Source organism: Piliocolobus tephrosceles, chromosome 9, assembly GCF_002776525.5.
Source record: "Piliocolobus tephrosceles isolate RC106 chromosome 9, ASM277652v3, whole genome shotgun sequence".
NCBI classification, from domain to species: domain Eukaryota; kingdom Metazoa; phylum Chordata; class Mammalia; order Primates; family Cercopithecidae; genus Piliocolobus; species Piliocolobus tephrosceles.
The window spans coordinates 82,042,254-82,062,727 of NC_045442.1; the positions used below are offsets into that span (position 1 = coordinate 82,042,254).

The 20,474-nt window shown below is 46.1% G+C and overlaps 1 protein-coding gene across 1 annotated transcript in view; it reads right to left on the bottom strand.

The window, feature by feature from the left end:
* The window catches only part of GRID1 (glutamate ionotropic receptor delta type subunit 1), a 786,921-nt gene that overhangs the window by 325,931 nt on the left and 440,516 nt on the right, over positions 1–20,474 (bottom strand). Inside the window, exon 5 of the mRNA XM_023226082.3 lies at positions 7,778–7,831. Within this exon, the coding sequence (XP_023081850.1) occupies positions 7,778–7,831 (54 nt within the window). The remainder of the gene's footprint in view (positions 1–7,777; positions 7,832–20,474) is intronic.

The window sequence follows — 20,474 nt, forward strand, 5'->3', positions numbered from 1 at the left end:
TACCATTGAACAATTGGAAATTAAAATTTGTTTTAAAGTATCATTGTCAGTAGCACTGACAATATAAAATACTAAGGGATAAATCTGACAAAAAGATGTGAAAGATCTGTACACTGGAAAAGATAAAACATTGAGAGAAATTAAAGAAAATCTAAATAATTAGGGAGATATATCTTGTTTGTGGGTGAGAAGACTCACTATTTTTATGATGTCAATTCTCCCAAAAATGGAGTACAGATTCACTGCAATCCCAAATAAAATCCCAGTCAGTTTTTTTTTAGAAACTGACAAGCTGATTATAAATGTATACAAAAATTTCAAGGACCTAAGACAACCAAAACAATCTTGAAGATGAAGAACAAGGCAGAAGCCTAACAAAATCTAACTCCAATCGTATCATAAAGCTATAGCTATAGTAATCAAAAGAATGTGGGATTGGCATGAAGATAGAAAAAAAATAGATCAATGGAATAGAATCAAGAGTACAGGCATTTTTCAGATACTACAGTAAAAACATATTCTTAAAAGATAAATTGGTAAGTTAAACTTCATAAAAATTTAAAATGTCTCTTCTTCAAAAGACAATGCGAGACTGAAAAGCCACAGGCTGGGAGAAAATATTTACAAAGTATATATCTGATTTTTACAAAATCTTTTATCCCAATATAAAAAGAATTTTCAGAACTCAATAATAAGAAAACAAAAAATCCAATATAAATGGGGAAGTTGTTTAAACAGATACTTTGCCAAGAAGATACTTAGATCTAAATGGCAAATAAGCACAAGAAAAGATGCTAGGAAGTATTATTAGTTATCAGGGAAATGAAAAATCAACATCACAGTGAGAACCATTACACACCCATTAGAGTGACTATAATCAAAATGCCTGACCATAACAAGAGCTGAAGAGGATATGAAGCAACTGGAACTCTCAGCAACTTGGCAGTTTCTTAAAAAGTTAACATAAATCTACCATAGGGGTTGGCAATTCCACTTGCAGGTATAAGCCCCAGAAACAGGAAAGTATACATCCATACAAAGACTTATACATAAATGTTCGTAGTAGCTTTATTTGTAATAGCAAAAAAACTAAAACAACCCAAATGTCCATCAACAGAAGAATAGATAATCCTATTGTGGCTTACCCATGTACAAATAAATATTCCTCATCAATAAAAAGGAAAGAACTATTGCTATACATTGCAACATAAGATGAATCTCAAAATAATTTCATTAATAAAATAAGCCATACCAAAAGCAGAAGAGTACATACTCCATAATTCCATTTAGATAAAACGCAAAGATACAAATAATCAGTAGAGCCAGAAACAGATCAGTAGTTGCCTAGAGAGTGGGAGAAAGTGGGCCAGGAGGGTGGCATTCCTGAGGGCCATGAGGACACTTTTGGGGTGATATGTTCACTACCTCTATTGTGGTTACGGTTTCCTGGGTATATACATATGCCAAATTTAACAACTTACATACTTAAATATTGTATGTATTGCATGTCAATTAAACCTCAACAAAGCTGTTACTTTTTCAGAAAAAAAGAAAAAGATAATGAAGGTGATACTCAAAAACAATGTCTGGCTCTATCTAAGGTCTAATAAATGGCAACTCCTGGTCTTCATTCAAGAGTTCTGTACTGGGGCTACAGAGGTAGTAAGATGTGCTCCCTGTCCTCAAAGATTTCTCAGTGAGGCTGGGAGAGAAACAAGTAAAACGATTATGACAAATATAATTGTTTTTGAGTGTTACTAAATTAAATTTGAAGATGATAAATGGTACAGGGACTGAACAGTCCAACAGAATTGGAATCTTCAAAATAAAAGGAAGAAAACAATCTTCTCCTTCCCTCTCTTTCTGTGGGTCCCAAACAGAGATTTCTTAAAGCTATGTGATTCAACATTCATATCACGGTCTTTTTCTTTGTTTTCTTCAATTAGAGCATTAGGATCTTCCTCTCCCGTGTTATACATGTGGCATGTAATCTTTTTTTCATTTGTTTTACCTTGGTGTGTGCTTTAGGATAGGGAAGATTTGAAAGTCTGGAGTGATGTCCCTGGACTGTTGACAGAGGCTGCTCTAAGAGCAAGGACTGACCCCTAAGGATCCTTACTGAGTACTTGTTGGTGACAAACTAGTGAAAGTGATAAGATGGGGACCGGGGCCTGAGGCTCAAGAATAGGAGAGCATCTAGGCAGAAGGTACTGAAGAAGTCCACACACTGGGATGACCTTGTCTTTGGGGTGGCAGATGGGGGGTCTCTTAAGATACAGTCAGATCATTTAACCCAGCGAGCTCTTCTGTGTGTCAGCTCCTCATACTAGAAACTTTAGGGAACCTCAGAGAAAGCAGATCAGCTTGTCCAGGGAATCAGGCACGTGCATCAATTCCCCAACACAGTAGAACTGGGGTAAGGCTGTGAAAGAATCACCCTACTGGGGAAATACAGAAGTCGTTTTGGCAGAGGCAATGTTAAGCAGATCCCTGCAAGAAAGGGAAGTTCTAGACAATCACAGATTCAGAAGGACATGGCAGGTGGAAAGAAAAATGCTGCCAAAACCCCAAAGCTAGCAGGGAAAAATAAATACAAGAAACAAGAAGTCACTTATCCTTTTGCAGGGATGACCCATGAGATAGGAATGCAATAGTAAGAAGTAAATAAGTGCAAATGTGGGGTTAGGGTCATCCTGCAGAGGGCTGCAGTGGGCTGGATGATGTAGCCAGATTTCTTAAAGCTATGTGATTCAGCATTCACATCACAGTCTTTTTCTTTTATCATGCCTTTGTCTTTTCTGTGTCTGAGGAGCCAACCAGAAGGATGGTGACAGTGGTCTCTGAGATCAGGAGCACCAAGAGAGAGCCAGGTTTGGGGAGGATGGTGAGTTTGGAGAGAGACACGCTGAGTTTGAGTTGGTGATGGAGCTTCCAAGTGGCCAAGTCAAGAGGATCTTGAGTCAAGCTGGATCTCTGGATCTGGAGCTCAAGGGCAAGGTCTGGAATGGATGTGAGATGTGGAGTCACCGACATACGCTGACAATCGGGAAGAAGTGGCAAGGGCCTGCTGACTATACCTCCTCCCTTTTTAGAAGTCACCTCCTCCTGGCCCCTGCTGACCCACAGATCACCTCTTAGAGCCTCACTCTCTGATAAAACCCAGGTGCAAAGGTTATGTGTGCATACTCACATCATCCGTTAAGCACCTTAAACCATTTCCACCAAAGTATGTGTGTGGTTTGGTTCAATGTCTGGAAGAATTCATGTAACAATGGAAGTTGCCCAGCAACAAACAGAGTGCTTCAATCCCCATCACCCTTGGTTCTCTTCAAGAGGCTGGAGAGTCATACTGATTTTTCTATGGGACAATTCCCTGAACAAAGTTCCCAAAAGACCAGACCCACAGGGATCCTTGACTCTCCTGGCATCTGCTGGAGGATGCGTGGAGAGGAAACATTTTACCTCAGCTGCTAAAGAGGCTCCAAAAGCCACCCACCTCATCCAGAGTCAAGGCTGACTGGGCTTGAACTTGGCAACATCTGATGAATGACCCATAGAGGTCCTTTCCATCGCTGAAACTCAGGACTTAATTGTTGCCTTTGTCTTTTCTCTGAGGCAGACAGGGAAATGCTTGTCAATGCAATTTGCTCTACACTATGTACATCGACCTGCCTTCAAACAAACCTTTGAAGAATCTATTCCTTGCTCAGGGCATTGAGGATTCAGTGATGAGCTGAATCTGGCCATGCCCTCAAGGGACTCACAGGTCAGTGGCCACCTTGACTAACAGTTCATTTTGTTTTCCACAAGTTCTTTTGAATCCCCTACCCTCTCTAAGGTAATTTGCAACCTAATCAGTCAATTAAAATATTCTTTAAATACTTTTAGCAGATCTAAAAACACATCCGCTCTCCAGTGTCCCCAGAGTGGTGCCCAGAGACCTATAGGAACTGTCGGTAAGGCTCACACAAGGCTTCTTCTGCATCCAATTATTTCTTCTCCAAATAAACCAGGTCTGTAATATGTAGCACCAGTACTCACCAGAAAGAGGGCAGATGTATTTAGAAAACCACTGCATAAAGAAAGCAAATAAAAACATGTGCCCTCAAGTGTTTATTTTGAATCCAGGAAAATGCATAACACAAATCAAATACAGAGAAGGAAACTGAAAGGCAGAACCTGTAAGGAATGAGAAGGAGTGGGGGGCACAGCTAGAGGGCCATGCTGGGGGCCCCAAAGACACCTGCGGTGGTCGGGGAGGCACAGACCTGATCTTGTTTGAGGAGCTGAACTTAATCCAGAGAAGTGGGGAGCAGTTTCAACAAGTGGGAAGGCAAGGACCCAGTGAAGCAGCTGAATTCTGGAGCATGTTGGAAAGTGAGCCAGTAAATGCTTGCCCCTGACTCTCCTTTTTTCTTTATTTTTCCCCCTTATTTTATCTCTAGTCATTATATAAGACAAACAGGAAGGTGGCTGGGAAACCATTTGCCTGTGGCTCTATACTTGGATAGCTTAAAAATTGGGCAAAGCCTAAAATTATATCACATTGCAATAAGAATAACAGGACTTTTGTGTTCAATTGGGGCCATGCTGAAACCAGAAACAGTAGTCCTGAATATAGCCGGATCCTAAGGATAAGCCTACATGTAATTTGGAAAACACTTCGGTCCTTAACCAGAGGCTACCCTGGGGTGCCTGGGTGAAAGCTTTCCAACAGGCCCTACCTTCTGATAGAAGACTTCAAAAAAGTCCATGAGTTGGCACCAAAGGCCAGCCCAAGAGTATTCCCCGTCAGTATACATACCTGACCCCCACTGACTGGCTTCACTGAATCAGACACTGACGGTGAGTTAGGGATCTTTGCCAAGGCCATGTGCATGAAGCTACTGTTTGATGGAAAAATTTTGGAGCCAGACGGTCCTCAAATAGGATCCTAGATACACCATTAATAGCTGCATGACCTTGGGCAAGTGATTTAACCTCTGGAGACTCTGTTTTCCCATCTGCAAAATGAGGATAACTGCCACACTGGGCTGTTGATGAGGACTAGGAGGGTAACAAATGCAGTGACAAGTGCCTGGCGCATAGTAGGTGATTAAGAAATATTAGCTGGCCAGGCATGGTGGCTCATGCCTGTAATCCCAGCACTTTGGGAGGTCGAGGAGGGCAGATCACTTGAGGTCGGGAGTTCGAAGCCAGCCTGGCCAACATTGTAAACCCCACCCTACTAAAAATACAAAAATTAGCTGGGCGAGATGGCACACACCTATAGTCCCAGCTTCTCAGGAGGCTGAGGCAGGAGAATTGCTTGAGCCTGGGAGGCGGAGGTTGCAGTGAGCTGAGATCGTACCACTGCACTCCAGCCTGGGCAACAGAACAAGACTCCAGTCTCAAAAAATAAAAAATACAAATAAGAAATATTAGATGTTGTCCCCTGCCTCACAGAAAAGGAAGCCAAGAAAGGAGGGAGCTGGGGCTCCCTGGAGGTCCCTCACATTTGGAGGAGGACACACTCAGCTCAGAGATACTCGCACCATCCGTGTGCGCTCCTGGGCTGGTGCAGGGTACACAGCTGGCCATGGTGCGACACTGCCATCCTCTCTAAGCCGCTCCAGTGTGGCTCCAACAGGTATACCCCATATCTGACTCCTCCTGATGACACTCAGCCCTGGGTTCCAGCTGCCCCAGTAATGCCAATGTGCCTACCAGTATGGAATGCCCTAGGGGCACCACACACTGGGTTAGTCTGAAGTTAACTCCAGCCCTGAAGAGTGAGTCAAGAGGGACAGACAGGTGGCCCCTGAGGTTGGGTGGGGATTTGGGGAAAGAAAAGAAAACAGGTTAGGAATGTAAAAGCAGAGCAATTCTTTTGAAGACTGGTAACAGAGAAGCACTGGCTATCCAATGTGGAGGTTTCATCAAACAAGTAAAACCAGCATCAGACATTTGACTTCAGGAATGCACCGTTTCTTTGGAACAAAGAAAACTGGACTATGAAGAACCATAGAGAAGTCAGCAAACCCCAGAGAATCCAAACTTCTCAAGGATCAAGACAGCCTCTCACAGGCTCTGAAAACAGGAGGAGGCGGTCATGTCCCTTCTAATTACCAGCACAACCACCTGCACCCCATGGTAGATGGACAGTTACTACACGTCCCCAACTGGCGTCTGTGGACATGGAGCTAATAAGATGTGAATTCATGAAGGGAAATCTATGAAAAGTGGACTTTGCAGGTAGTTACAATCTGATACTACCTGCACAATTATTAAAATAAGCCACCCAAGACTATTTCAGACATATTAGCAAAGAACTAATGGGGAAACAGACATCATACAAGAATGAATTGCCTGCATAATAAACCTGCATCTTCCAGATGAAGCCATTAGAAATTGATCAGCTAATTTAGGAGCAGCTGAAGGCCATAGCCATGATGAGCCATGATGAAAGCTTGCACCAGGAACACATTCTGAGTCTGCTGTCAGTGAATATAGTGCACTGAGGTCACACAGGCCACCCCAGTCAGTGCTCCTGAAAGGACATGTGGGCAGAGGGGATTCTTTGGGGAAGCTAGGCTGTGCGATTTCCAGCGTGGAGGAGGCCAGGGCCAGACAGGGTACAAGTAATGAAGAGCAGGCCAGGCCACCGTGATCCCTCGTGTTGTCATTTCTCCCTGGGGCCAAGCTGGTGGGATGGTCAGTCATGGGAGAGACTTCCTATTTACTCCCTTTACGTGGGTACACTTATCCCTACACGTACTGGTTGCACACACAAACATACTTACACACACATGCACACACAAACACACATGCACATACAACTCACAGAGCACAGCACTCACACAAACTCATATACAGATATATGCACTTTCATACATACACACCCAAACATATACATACACAAACTCACATATACACACTCATACACAAACTCATATATACACACTCATGCACACACATACATACACACATGCACACATGAAATTTGCACATGCACACCCCAGTACATACACTCAACACATACAATTCACACACAAAGACACACACACACTCTTGTACATGCACAGCCACATATTCACTCATTTACACATGCACACACTTACACACACACATACACTTGCACATGCATGCACATACCTGTCACACACTCAAACACATCCACACACATATATACACACACCTTCACGCAGACACATATATACACACACACCTTCATGCAGACACATCCACACACATGGATGTTCACACACACCTACACACACACACAACTCATAAACACACACACACACCATTAACACAGACATACACACACACCTGGATTCACACTCTCGCACGCATGTGCACACCCTGCATACACACTCTCGCTCACACTCATGCACACCCTTACCATCCTGCATGAAATTCAGCCTTCCTCCCCTACTCATTCCTTTGCCCCACCGCCTCTGCATCCCAATTCATGACCTGCCCTAATTGCTCCAGCCCCTGGCTCCCACTGGCTGCCTCACCTCACCTAGCACGCCTCATCCCTGCCACCACTGCCCTCTGACTTTTGACTTCCTCATGGACCCGGGTCAGGATTCTTTCTCTGGTTCTCACTTGCCAGGTGAGCACCCTGTTAGGTCAAGTTCAACTCTTTGAGCTCCTGCCTGGGCTAGGTGGAGCCCCAGGATTCACGACAGCCCCCTAAGTCAGAGTTGAACCCAAAAGGATCATGCTGAGCTTTACCAAGGGGCCGGGGGCTCAGTCTAGGCCGTGCTCATCACATTTCTAGAGCCCTTACCTCATTCACAAAGACCCAGTGGCTGTCCTTGGAAGCCAGGTTGGTCTCCACGGCCTGCAGAGAGAAAAAGAACGAACATGAACAGAAGCAAGACAGAAGCTGGCAGACACAGGATGATTGCCGAGACAGAGTTTTATAAACATTGTTCTTAGAGAATATTTTCCTCACAAAACATGCCATCCCCCTGGGGCCTGCTCTGGCTGCCTTAGCTGCAAGAAGCTTCATCTGAACACAGACATCTGATTTCCTGCTCTCCCTCCACGCTCTCCTGCACCAGCCCAGAGCAAGATTAGATGCTTGGGTTCCTGCAGGCAGCACAGGGTCACAGGCACAGGTACAGCCTCCCTTCCCTAGGAATGCCTGCAAACACCTTTCTGCTGGGGTGCCTAAGGGATGAGTGTTATCATTACTCCAGGCTGCAGAATCAGGAAACTGGAATGAGGGATTTATGGGGGCTTGTCTAGTCCAGCTGTACTGAGTGACGTTTAGGAAGACAGCAGCTCACAGCAGCTCTGGGGCTCCCAGCTTCCTTCAGTTCTTTAGGATCTACAGAATAAAGCTCTTTCTAGTTCCTGGGCCATAGCCCCATTTGTAACTCTCTATTACAGTGTTTTGTTCTGTTTCTTTATGGCACTTGCCATCTTTGTGCTTGAATGGCTATCAGTTTACTTATTTCTTATTGTCTATCTCCTCTGCCAGAATATTTCTTATTGTCTATCTCCTCTGCCAGTATGTCAAAGGCCACATCTCCTAGGTCACAGCTGTGTCCCAATAGCTGTAACTGGCACACAGCAGGTATTCAGTAAACATTGTTGATTATGCAAATGAAATGGAAGGCCGAGGCAGACAGAATTCAGTTAATTATTTTGTTTCCTGTATGTGTTTATGAGTGCTTTCCCTCTCCTTCAATTGGAAAGCCAACAGATTGGAAGAATTGGAAGAGACTGATGGTTTCCAAGCATGTCCCGTATGAATACATCCCGTGAGCAGGTGCCAAGTGCTTGCTGAGCCTGGGCACTGAGCCAGGCCAACTATGAACCTGGACAAGAGCTATCAGATTGGAGTCCTGTTTTTTTGTTTGAAATGTAATTTTATTATTCCTGTTATCCAAAAAAAATGCAAAAAAATAAAAATGTTCAACATCCCATCATCCCATCCCATTTAAAAAAAACATGCTGCCATAGTGAAAATTCCCCCTTTATCCCTCCATATTTACTCTCTAAACATTGTTTGAGGTGTCACCTTCTAGAAGATTTTACAGTTATCTCTGCAAGTAAATAGCTACAAATAGATATCAGACAAGTGTTTTCATTAAAATCAGACCATGAAATACACATCCAGTTAAGACTCTAGTTTTTGATTTCTCAATGTAACACGAATATCTTTCCTCATCAGTACATAGAGATCTGCCTGACTCCTAACAAATGAGGCATGGAGGTGTCAGGGCCTGTGCCAAAGACCCCACCAGTGACCCTAGGTCTGCATGGTGCTGCAGCCTGCAAACTGTCATGTACAGGGTGCCTCTCTTTTGCACTGGAAAGAAAGGAGGCTTCAAGAGATGCTAAGCCATGTACCTGGGTATGCTGCAAGGCTGTATCCCGAAGACACTTTCCGCCCCTTTCTACAAACTCAGTTAACCCGGCTTTCTCCAGAGAAGCTTCAAGGGCTGAAGAGCCAAAGCTCAAAGGAACCTTCAGTCAGGGTAGAGGAAGGAGAACACTTCAGGGTGGAGTCTCAGCCACCCCGTCCAGAGCCTCTCTCCTGTCAACACGCAGACTTTCAGGGAGGCCTTCAAAAGCCTGGAAGCACTGATGAAGAGGTGGAGGGAGAAGTGGAGACAGGGTGGGCTGAGAATGCTCTGAGAACATCACTGGGCTCTAGCTCACCTCGATTGCCAACAGTTCAACATTTCCTTGACACTCATGTAGAGGACACTGGCAGTACTCTTATCAAATGTGCACAGATGCAAATCTGGGAGAATGTCATAACATCTCAGTGGCTGGAACACTGAACTGAATCTAAAGACATGTGGTTTAGCAAGGCCGAACTCACAGCCCTACACTCAGTTTCCAGGAGCAGAAGGGAAAATGGGGAAATGAAGTTTGAAAGCAACACTCTTGAGGAAAAACCAAAGGGGACTGCCTCCACCCAGCTGTCACTTAACCACTCTGGTCTCTGTTCCTTCATAAAATGTAGATAACACTTGCTCTTTTCTGTCTCCCAAGGTATGTAAAAGCACATCGATGGGCTCTAGCTCACCTCTAGCTCAACTCATGGAAACGACGGTGTGGGAGGAGTTTGTTCCACCCCTTGGGGGATGGACCTAACCAGGTCACCCCACTTGATGAAGGACAATGCACACTATAGCCCCGTCATGAAGAGGGACAGTTAAAGTGATCAGGGAAGCTTAGAGGTGGGATAATACAGGTGTCTTTAAATTGTCATGTGCAAGAGAGATTGGAACTGCTCTGTGCATCTTCTGAGTGTTGACTTAGAGCCAATGGCTCCCATAATCAGGGAGGCAGATATCAATTCAGTATAGGAGACAACTTTCTGACTTTCCAAGTCATTCAAGATGAAATGGGATGTCTCAGGAGTAGCGACGTCCCATCCCAGGAAGTGCCTGAGCAGAAGGTGAGCAGTACTCTCTTTACAGTGCCATGTATCTAAGAAGGTTGATCATTTGTGAGAAGTAAAGCGTTATCATGCACTGACATTATTCAGCAATGATTCTCCAGTCTGGCTGTGTTTAAGAACCTCCTAGGGAGCTTTAAAAAAGAGGGCCCCCAGGCCTCACTGTTAGGGATCCTAATTCACTGATAATTGTGCTGTGTCTGAGATCCTGTGCTGTTTCAGAGCTCTGACCCTGCCTCTTGGCTTCAGGGCCTAAGAGTCCTGCTTCAGAATACGCAGTTCTGTGAATCTGAAGGTCTGAGTATACCTGTGCAGGTGAGAGGTTCTCTGCTTGTCCTGGAAGAAGCCAGCACTGCAGACAACCTGATTCTGGGAGACCCCAGGGAGTGGGTGGGAGATTTGGCCACCCTAAGAAGTACTTCCACCTAGTATCAGACCCATGCAGGGAAGATATTGGTGGAGACAATGGATCAGAAAACCTCATGGGACAACTGGTCAACTTTTCTGTCCTACTTTTCCTCACCAATTAAGCACCAGCTAACTTGTTAAGCCTCTTTTCCCCACATGGAGATAAATAGTGCTTTTCTGCAGCCTTTTCCGGAGGGTGCCATTCACACAGAGGCTGAGATAGATGGAGAGAAGGAGAAGCTATAGCAGATTTAGCAGGAACACTGCCTGCCTCCCCCTGTCCTCTATCACCCCACGCTACTCCAGCAATTACTGGAGGGCTGCCAGCTCTGTGGGAAGAGTCCTAAATGCTCACACCCCAGTGGGCAATGTCCCTCCCAGCACCACTAATTCCCCTTCTAAGTGCTGCCCTTTCCCTTTTCCTCTCCAGCTACATCTGCAGCAGGTAGAGGTAAGTCCTCCCTTTCGTCTGCAGAGTGAGAACGCTATGGAGAGTTCCAGCAGGCAGGCAGAGTGCATTGGAATCCCAGTTCTGCCACTTCCTGGCTGAGTGCTCCTGGGTGAGCCTTTTCACTTCTCTGAGCTGTAGTTTCCACACCCATAAGGCATTTGAATACCAACAGTGCTACAGGGGGCTCTGCCCACAGTCCCTGTGAATCTTATTAGCATTTTTTATTACACTGACTCAGCATGTGTGTTCACTCCCAACAGCCAACACCCCCAATTCAGGCTGCCTGAACCCTGCTTGGCACTCACGGTGGCTTGGAATGCACGCCCCTAACCAGGGACCCAGAGTGCCACGAAAACAAATCCCAGCTGCCTTGCTCCCTAATGGAGGGAGTGTGATCTTCTCCAGAGTGTGATCTCAGCTGTTTCCAGAATTCCTCTGCAGGGTGGAGCCAAAATCACCGTGTTTGGCTTCCTTTATGTTCCTGTTCCAAGTCCCCACTCCCTGCTATCTTTCTTTTTTAAATTCCCCATAACTTTTAATAAACCATTGTCATACAAAAAAATTCATCTCCACATCTACTTCTGTGAACCCAGCTCAAGACAAACACCTCCCATTTAAGGTTATTGTGAGAGTCAAATGAAATTACAGGTGACACTTCCAGCCCAGGGAGGAGCTCACTAAAGATGATCAGTCAGCACAAAGTTCCTCTCGTTCCCTCTGCTGGAGTCTCCAGCCTGGTCTTGATTCGATGGTCTCTTTTGAATGTGTACAAGTGTGTAATCCCTCATTCATTCATTCCTTCCTTCCTTCAACAGACAGAGCCCACCCAACCCCAACAGGCCATCCCAATTCTCCTGGGTAGGGGAGTGAACCAGGAACCTCATCTCTGCCATCATGGAGATACCAGTGGCAAAAAGACCAACAATCAACATAGCTTTGCAAAGTGATAGGCACTGCCACCTCCATGTGCTCCCCTTCAAGGCAGCAGGACGTGGTGCTTCCCTACCATCTTGGCCACAGTGTGGATTGAGCTACATAATGCTGTGGGCATCAGCAGAGAAGTGATGACCCAGTCAGACAAGCAAAGGGCAGCCCCTGTACCCTGTGGGTGGGGAGGGGAGGGGAGGGGAGGTGGCCTCCTGCTCAGGGTGGGCTCCCAGCAGGTGGGGTGGCTGATTCCCTGCAGTCTGCAGTTAGACTTCTCTCCTGAAATTAGACACTGTGGCTGGGGGACACAAACCCTGTGGGAGCTGGGAACTAGGGCCCAATAAGCCCAAAGGAATTGCTGCAGTGGCCAGATGCCTGCACCCCTCTAAGTTGCTGTGAATCCCACGAGACCTAGTCAAACCACTGGGCCAGTCTGCCTGGCTCCTGTGGCCATCATACATTGGCAAACATAGAACTTCAGAAGAAGAGTTAAGGATGTAAGAAGTTGCAAAGCATCCAGCTGACTTCTCTTCTAGCCTCTTTTGAATGGAGGAGATAGCAGATGCTGATGGTGGTGACCGGTGCATGAGATAGCTGGGAGGCTGGGCACAGTCAGCCAGGGGTAAAAGGAACAGCTAAGTGTCCACACGTGTGTTGACTTGTGTGTACATCCACATCTTGACACCCACATTCCACCCTCTGGAAAGAAAAGTGTGCTGTTATAGGCAAACTCCAGCTAAAGGAGGCCGAAGGCGGCTGTTATTCCCACGCTGGGGGAGCCAACTGACTGTGGAAGGGAATGTGTCTCCCTGCTCGAGAGCAACAGCCCCAATCTGAACCTTAGATGCCTTTTCCCAGTGACGCCTAAGAGCTGAGTTGTAAGTGACACAGGACACCAACAGGCCACTCTGCAGGCCCACTGAGGGCCAGAGGACATTTGGGTCCTGCTCTGGCCACCCTGATCTCATGATTTTCATAGGGAAATAGATGTGAGCCAAGCGCTGGCTCCCAGCTTCCAAACAGACTCTGCACAGAAAGGAGTCCATGAGCACTGACATGAATGTCAAGGGCAGAGGTGGCTCTCCTAGACTGGTGATGGGGAGAGCTGACAGCTGCCCCTGGACCATACAGTAGTGAGGATCAGTTCTAACATCCAGGAGCCTGGAAGGAAGTAGAGAAAACAGTGAGGCTGAACACACTGGAGGAGGCATCTCTAGCCTGGGGCCCCTTCCTCTGTGTCCTTGGCTTTTCCCTCAAGACTAAGTTGGAGACATTTCCAAGGGCGACGAGAGCTTGCTTTTATTAACCACCCCCCAAGATAGTTCAATACAACATCTCCTCTGCTTCACAACCCACACACATCATTTACTCCCAACAACCTAACAAGCCATGCAGTGTTCTTATCCCTGCTTCACAGGTGGGGAACTCAGACCTCAATCTAGACTCGTATCTTGCAAAAGGTCCCTTAGCCAGTACTCAGCAGAGGTTAGATTTGAACTCTGGCCCAACTGTCTCCAAAGCCTGTGTTCTTTCTTTTGGTCATGTTGCTCTCCAAAAGCCCCAGATAACTGTCTGAAAAAGCTTTTCGGTCTGAACCCGGCCCTGTAACAATGGGAACAAAATGGTCTTTTTTCTCATATCTAAGAAAACACCATTACAAGTCACAGTGCTGTCCTTCTCCAGGTTAACTTGTCCTCATAAGCCTGAGACCATTATCCCACTTGCATTTCTTAAGTGTGAGACTGTTTCTCTTTATCTTGGCCTAAAGGAATAGTAAATGGAGTGAAAAAAACCTCCACATGGAAGCCTTCCAATAACATCGCTGAGGATTTATTTTACAAAGTGCAAATGCCACCAATTATTTATGTATGTGTTAATTGTTGACCACTTATCTAGGCATCCCCCCAACACTGGGAGCCTGAGATAATGGCAGCTTGTCAGCAATTAGCATCTTTTTAAAACCCCAACTCTAACATTTGAGAACATTCCCCCCGTGGAGCCCAGGGCCTGGCACTTTCCCAAGGACAGATATTGAGCTCACGTTAAAGGCCCACCGCTGCCTTTGCCACAACATGTCATTTAGGAACAATGCTCTCTGTGCAATGTCACCCCTCCAAAGTATGCGGGAGTGCAACGCCCCTCCATTTGCAAGGAAGGGGCGTAGCTAGCTGCAGGAGGATGGATTATTTGAAGAGCCCGTTTAAAAGGAAATCAGCAAAGCAGACACCATGAGGCCCAAGTTTCAGAAGTTATGCCAGGAAGCATGAGGAAACCCCTAAAGAGCAGTTATCATAGAACTTCTCAGCCACCCTCTGCCTCCTGGGGGCCTGCCTGCTTGGAAAAACGTCCCAAGATGCTGGCTCAGCTGCTTCTCCTTGCCCCAGTCTTTTCTCTGGAGCCTCTTCGGTCTTTGTGTTCACCAGAAAACTGCCCTGAAGTTCTCTTCATCTCCCACGACTCCTAATTCTGGCTCCATCCTTATTTTTAGATTCCACTGGGGAATCTTGGATCCCAGAAGGTCTCTTTTCCAGTGTTTTCTCCCAAGCCTTTCCCAGGAGTCAGCCCCTCCTGACGGTCATCTATTCCCACCTCACCCATCTCTTTGCTGGAGGATCCTTGAAGCCCAAGGCCCCCACCCTTGGCAGGAGCAGGAAACACCCCATCTGGGCACAGGGAAAAGCAGTTGAACATGGGGGAGTGCATGGGCTCAGGTCACTGAAGGATGGTGGAGACAAGGCAATCCCTCCTGGCTCTAGCAAAGCCATCTGAGAAAGGTGTAGAATTTACCCTGTGAAGCGCTAAACCACAGCTCTGGGGGAGGCCTTTAAGAGGGCTGTTTTGCTGGGAGAAAGCTGAACTTGCCACTTAGGAGCTCAGGGAAGGCACTGGCTGGGAAAGGCTGGAGTGGAAGGCTGGTTGCAGGCTGGGGGCAATCGCTGGCATTTACAGAACACCTCATCCAACCCAGACCCTGAGCTAAGCCCTCTACACACGATCCCTCCCTGAGCCCTCACAACGGCCCACTGAAAGAGGCTACTGAACTGCAGCCTACAAATGGAAAAGCCCAGGCTCAGAAGGATGAAGTTATTTTCCCAAAGTCTCCCAGAAAGTCAGAGTAACCAGGCCTTTCCAATGCAAAACCCATATGATTTCTACCATGTTCCACTGACTTGGGCACCAAGAAAAGACGAAACTCAATCTCTGCGCCTTTCATAGGTGTTTAGTGCAAAAACAACAGCTAAACCAGAAGGTGATTCAGATGACAGGGATAGTGGTGACTGGATAGTAGGGGCCTAGAGAGCTACAGGGGCTTCTGCAAAGTCTGATCCTGGTTTCCAGAGTTTCCTGTCACCTCCTTTCAAAATTCCTGGATCATGTGCACCTCTGGTTGCCAAAGGATTTTTTTGCCTATGGAGATAGCCTCTGGTCCCTTACTAGGAAATGAGCTCCTGGAGGCCAAAGCCTGGTCTAATTACCACGAAGCCATCTGTGGGACACAGCACCTGGCAGACAGTGAACTTCAAAATGTGCCTATAGAATGAATGAATGGGTGACTCACATTCCCGGGACTGAGGAGAAGGAAGGCCGGGAGCATAAATAGAAACCTTACTACAGTTAAAAAGAACATGAATGTACAGGTGACCTGTGCTTTGCATGGTGCATGGTATTGTGGTAACCAAAACCTGTGCATATCGAACTAGTGTCCTCGCTTTGCACGAACTTGATTATACATTTGATTTTTGGTTAACATTGTGCCGTGCAAAGTGACTGCAGACTGTATTTGCAAATAACACACCGTTCTGCACATCTGAGAAGATCTGAGAAAGAAACAAAGTGACCTTAAAGTGGATGAATGCAAGATGCCGTGACCTTTAGGAGCTGATGGAAACATGATCAAATTCTAGAGCTTTTCCTCCAGGATACAATTGTTTCTTCATTTGGACTGAGTGTTGATCCTCCTGATGCTAGTTCCCATATATCATACCTAACAGCATAGTAAGTGCTGGACTAGTTTGGTCAATCAGTGAGATTTAAAAAGATATTACTGAAAGAGAGTACACTGGAAGAGAGAGTGTTCAGCATTAGACTTTTTGGACATTGGCTCAGATCCCTGAAAAACTATTATGTTGCTATGGAATAACAAGAAAGAAAGAAAGCATAATTGACTAAATTCATGTAAGATTCTGATAGATGTGAAAAATTTCTAGTAAATCATTAGACCTCTCTGGCCTCAGTCCTTCTTGTTGACCAAGTCTGAGCTCAACAGCCAGTCTGAACTGCCTTCCCTGTTCGTGTGGATGGCAGAAGCGCCCTCTCACAGCCCCGGGGGAATGAAGATTCATTACAGATCATTTGTGGATCCTTCAGATGAAATAGAGGCAAGTTCCAAGGCTGTGCAGGGAGTGCAATTTACTATAATAAAAAGTGAGAATATGCTACATGTGGACAATTTATAAGGAAACGTTAATATCAGCAGAAAAATGAAATGGAGCCTGCTCGCAGGCACGATCTGTTTAATAAGATCAACTTGGAGAAGTGAAGCCAGGCAGCACCAATGAGTATTAGCCAATGGATACTTGGATTTTAATCAATGGTCCATAATTTCCCTGCCACCTGGAGGGCACAGAAACCAAATAAGGCCCCCCTTGTCCTCACTCTTACAGGCATTCAGGCTATGTCCTGATGGGAGGCAACGGAGCCCAGCTTTTCTGTCCAATCTTGTCTCACAGAGGAGCAAGACATTCAGGCCTTTGGCCACATGGATGCTGTCACACAACCCCTTTTGAGGACCTGGATGTACAGTGGAACAAATCACTTCTGAGATTATTTATGCTCACTCTGGTTCGGCGGGGGCAAGCCACCAGCCTCTGCAGTGTGCACTGTGAACAATCTCATGACTCGGTCCCTGAGGACAGGGGACATGGCCCTGGGGTACAGATGGCTGTGCTGAGCCATTTCTCATACACTCTGCCATTCAGCTCCAGCTTCAAGTGATTTTCAAATACAAGCAAAGTCCAAAACTGTTTAGAAATGTTTTCTCCTCCCTCCAGTATGTTCATGTCCATACTGGAGTTTGAGAAGCTGCTGCCTGCATCCAAAGACCAACTCCAGGGACCACAGCATCAGATACTGCTGAAGGAGGGTGTGGAGCCATTTGGGACAGGAGAGTCCCTTCCTCCCAGTGCAGCTGTCAGTCTCAGAGCCCCTGACCCACAGCGGGGACATCCGCTGGGAGAATAGCTACACTTTCCCAGCTGTTCAATTAAAGCATCAGCGTTCAAGGTTAATGCCGTGACCCCTTCAAATCATGCTCAGGCAAGCCACTTCTGCACATGAATCTAATTCCTTCCCTCAACCCAAATCTTTTTTTAAAAGATGGAAACATGTGAATTCTTTTTAAGGCAATAAAGTTGAAAGTAGCAATTCTTTACCAAGCTGATAAGAGCTGCTGAGTATAATTTGTATTCTTTTTTATGAGCCTGACTTTTTGAGAATGGACTAGAAAGAAAAATATCTGCTTTTTAGTTCTGGAGACATAAGCTTCTTCTAACTAATGGTGGTAGGGAGGAACTCCTGGCCCAGATATTGTCAGGAACCAAGTCTCTGGATTTGTGACATGGGAAAACCAGGGGAGGTGGCCAGTGCAGTGGGGGAGGGGAGGTGAATGGTGCGACAGCTGGGGCATAAACCGTTGCTTACCTCTTACCTTGGCCACCTCAGTACTCAATTTGGGACTCTGGTTCCACAGAAAGTGACTGAGAGACAATGGGGGGGGAGGGCTCTGAGATCTTAGGGAGTAAGGAAGAGAGGATATTGCAAATCCAGCAATAAAAGAATGTGGGGAGAAGGGATCTATTTTTAGCATCCACATTGTAAACTGCTTAACAACCATTAAGACAGCCCTTCTCCAAGCACAAAGCGCCCATGCAGTTCGGTCCCAGACCTGGGAATGGTCGAGCTTAGTTTTTGCCCAGAGCTCTTAGGACCTCACAGTAAGCCAGGAAATTGCATTTGGCCCTTATAGAAGGTAGAAACAGAATCAGAAACCAAAGATGCCTGCTCTTAGTCCTCAGGGGTGAGGCCCACCTGCCCAACGCCCACCCCAATGCCAGCACAAAGCACCTGAAAAGGCCCCACCCACAGAATGACATGGCTTAGAGAGAAAACTCTGTAATACAGGGCTTCTAAGGAGACAGTGTGCAGAAGTCTGGAGATGTGAAAGGGCATTCGATTCGTAGGGATGGTGGTGGAGCCACACCGTCACATCGTGTGAGTGAGGATTTGAATCTAGTTACCAGATGAGGAAAAAATCAATTAGACAAAATTAGCCATAAAGATTTCTTAATTCATGGATATGAAACGGTACAGAAAACATCATTTGTATAAAGAACGCTGTGTCTGTTCCCCTAACCTTTATCAATCACTATTTCTCTATAGCCCTCAATTAGAGCTTCATTTTCTTCCCTGAGTGTATTGACTAAATCATCACCCACTTACCTAGCCCTGTTCTCTCAGGCCACTGCTCTAATTCAAATGCTCAGACCACTTTGGAAGCTCTTCCTGCCTTGCAAGTTAGGACAGGAAGTGTGTAGGCAAGCTGACCTTGTGAGAAACGCTCGAGACATGCGCGCACTCTCCCCAGCAGGTCCTGGCACACAAACTATGTCAGGTTTCACTATGCCTACTGCCTGTTGAGGCAGATGTGGCATCATCTGGCCTGAGAACCCATGGACTGTGAGTTAAATGTGCACATGATGCATCTCTACTGTTGGTCACCCCATGGTTTAATACCCGAGGTGGGAGGATCAGTGACATGAGGCGTGAGTTATTACCTGAAATGCTGCCAGGTCCCAGTCAACTGGGTCTTCTGCCAGGCAGCAGAGCCTGGCTTTTACCCCATAAAATGAGAGTTTCCAGATTGTGTTCCACAGAATGGGAGGGTCTTAGGAGACAATTAAAGGTTTCTTGTAAAAAAAAAAAAATCTGTGGGACAGTTGGAGATATACTACATTTATATCTCCAGCTTGAGAATGACAAAGCATACTAAACAGACAAGTCCTCTTTTCACAGAAACTTGTCAAACTTGGCTGAACCCACAGTTTATTTATCAAATGAATCTCCCCAGAATATTCACTTTCTTTGTTCAAGAAACACATCAATATTTCACAGGACACTGAGGTTGCAACAGGAACAGAGTCAGGTAAACGGAGCTGCAGCCTTGGGCATGCACGGAAGGAAGTTAGGATGGAAGAGTATGGTCAGATCTGGATTCCAGATAGGCCAGCCTGACCATGTGAAGGTGAATTTAACAAGTGAGAGCATTTAAAAAATCTGATGAAAAGTAGTTAGAATAGTCCAGAAAAGAGGCAATGAGGACCAGAACAGGGTATGAGGCATTGGCCCAGGAAGAAAAGGATGGAGCTTAAAGTGTTTAGAAAGAAAACATTGACGGGATGGGGTCATAGGTTGAAAACTGAGTGAGGTACAAGGAGAAAAAGGAACTTGACGTGACTTCCAGATGCAGCTGCATAAAGACAGACGCTGGATAGGCTCAATGAGGAAGATGATGATTCATCCTGCTAAACTCCTCAGGCATCAGGAAGCTGGAGAGGACAATCTTAACAGTCTGGGAAAGACCAGGTATGGTGGCTTACACCTGTGATCCAGCTGCTCTGGGACAGAGGCGGAGGATCGTTTAGGGCTGGGAGCTTGAGACCAGCCTGGGCAATATAGCAAGATTGCATCTCTAAAACACTTACATAAATACATAAAGTTTGGGAGAGTTGAGTAATCACAGGAGCAGACAGGGACAGGGCAAGGGCTTCACTCAGGCAAAAGGGAAAGGTCCGCAAGGACAAGGCAGGTTATGCAGCAGCAAGGCAGCCTGCAGAGTCCCCGTCCTCCAGTGTGGGAATCAGCACTGACAGGCTTGGCCTGCAGACACCAAGTCACTCCAGCTGCAGAACTGGTGACCTGTGAAGGCTGGGAACCGTGCCAAAAGTGGCAGGACAGGAAGCTCCCTTTCCCCTTGCACCACGATTGCTTCGCTATTGCGGAGCTTCCACATTCCTGGGGACAGCACAGCTCACACCCAGTGGCCCCACTTTCAAGCCCCAGGAATGTATTTTTAAAATTATGAGTTACATACACACACATACACCTACATTCTCTGTACTGGTTCAGGGGGTTTCCCAGCCTCACTGGAAGCCTTCATCTTTATCATTGTAAATGTCATGTTGTTGGAATCAGTTCACTGCTCTACACAAACCATTCAGA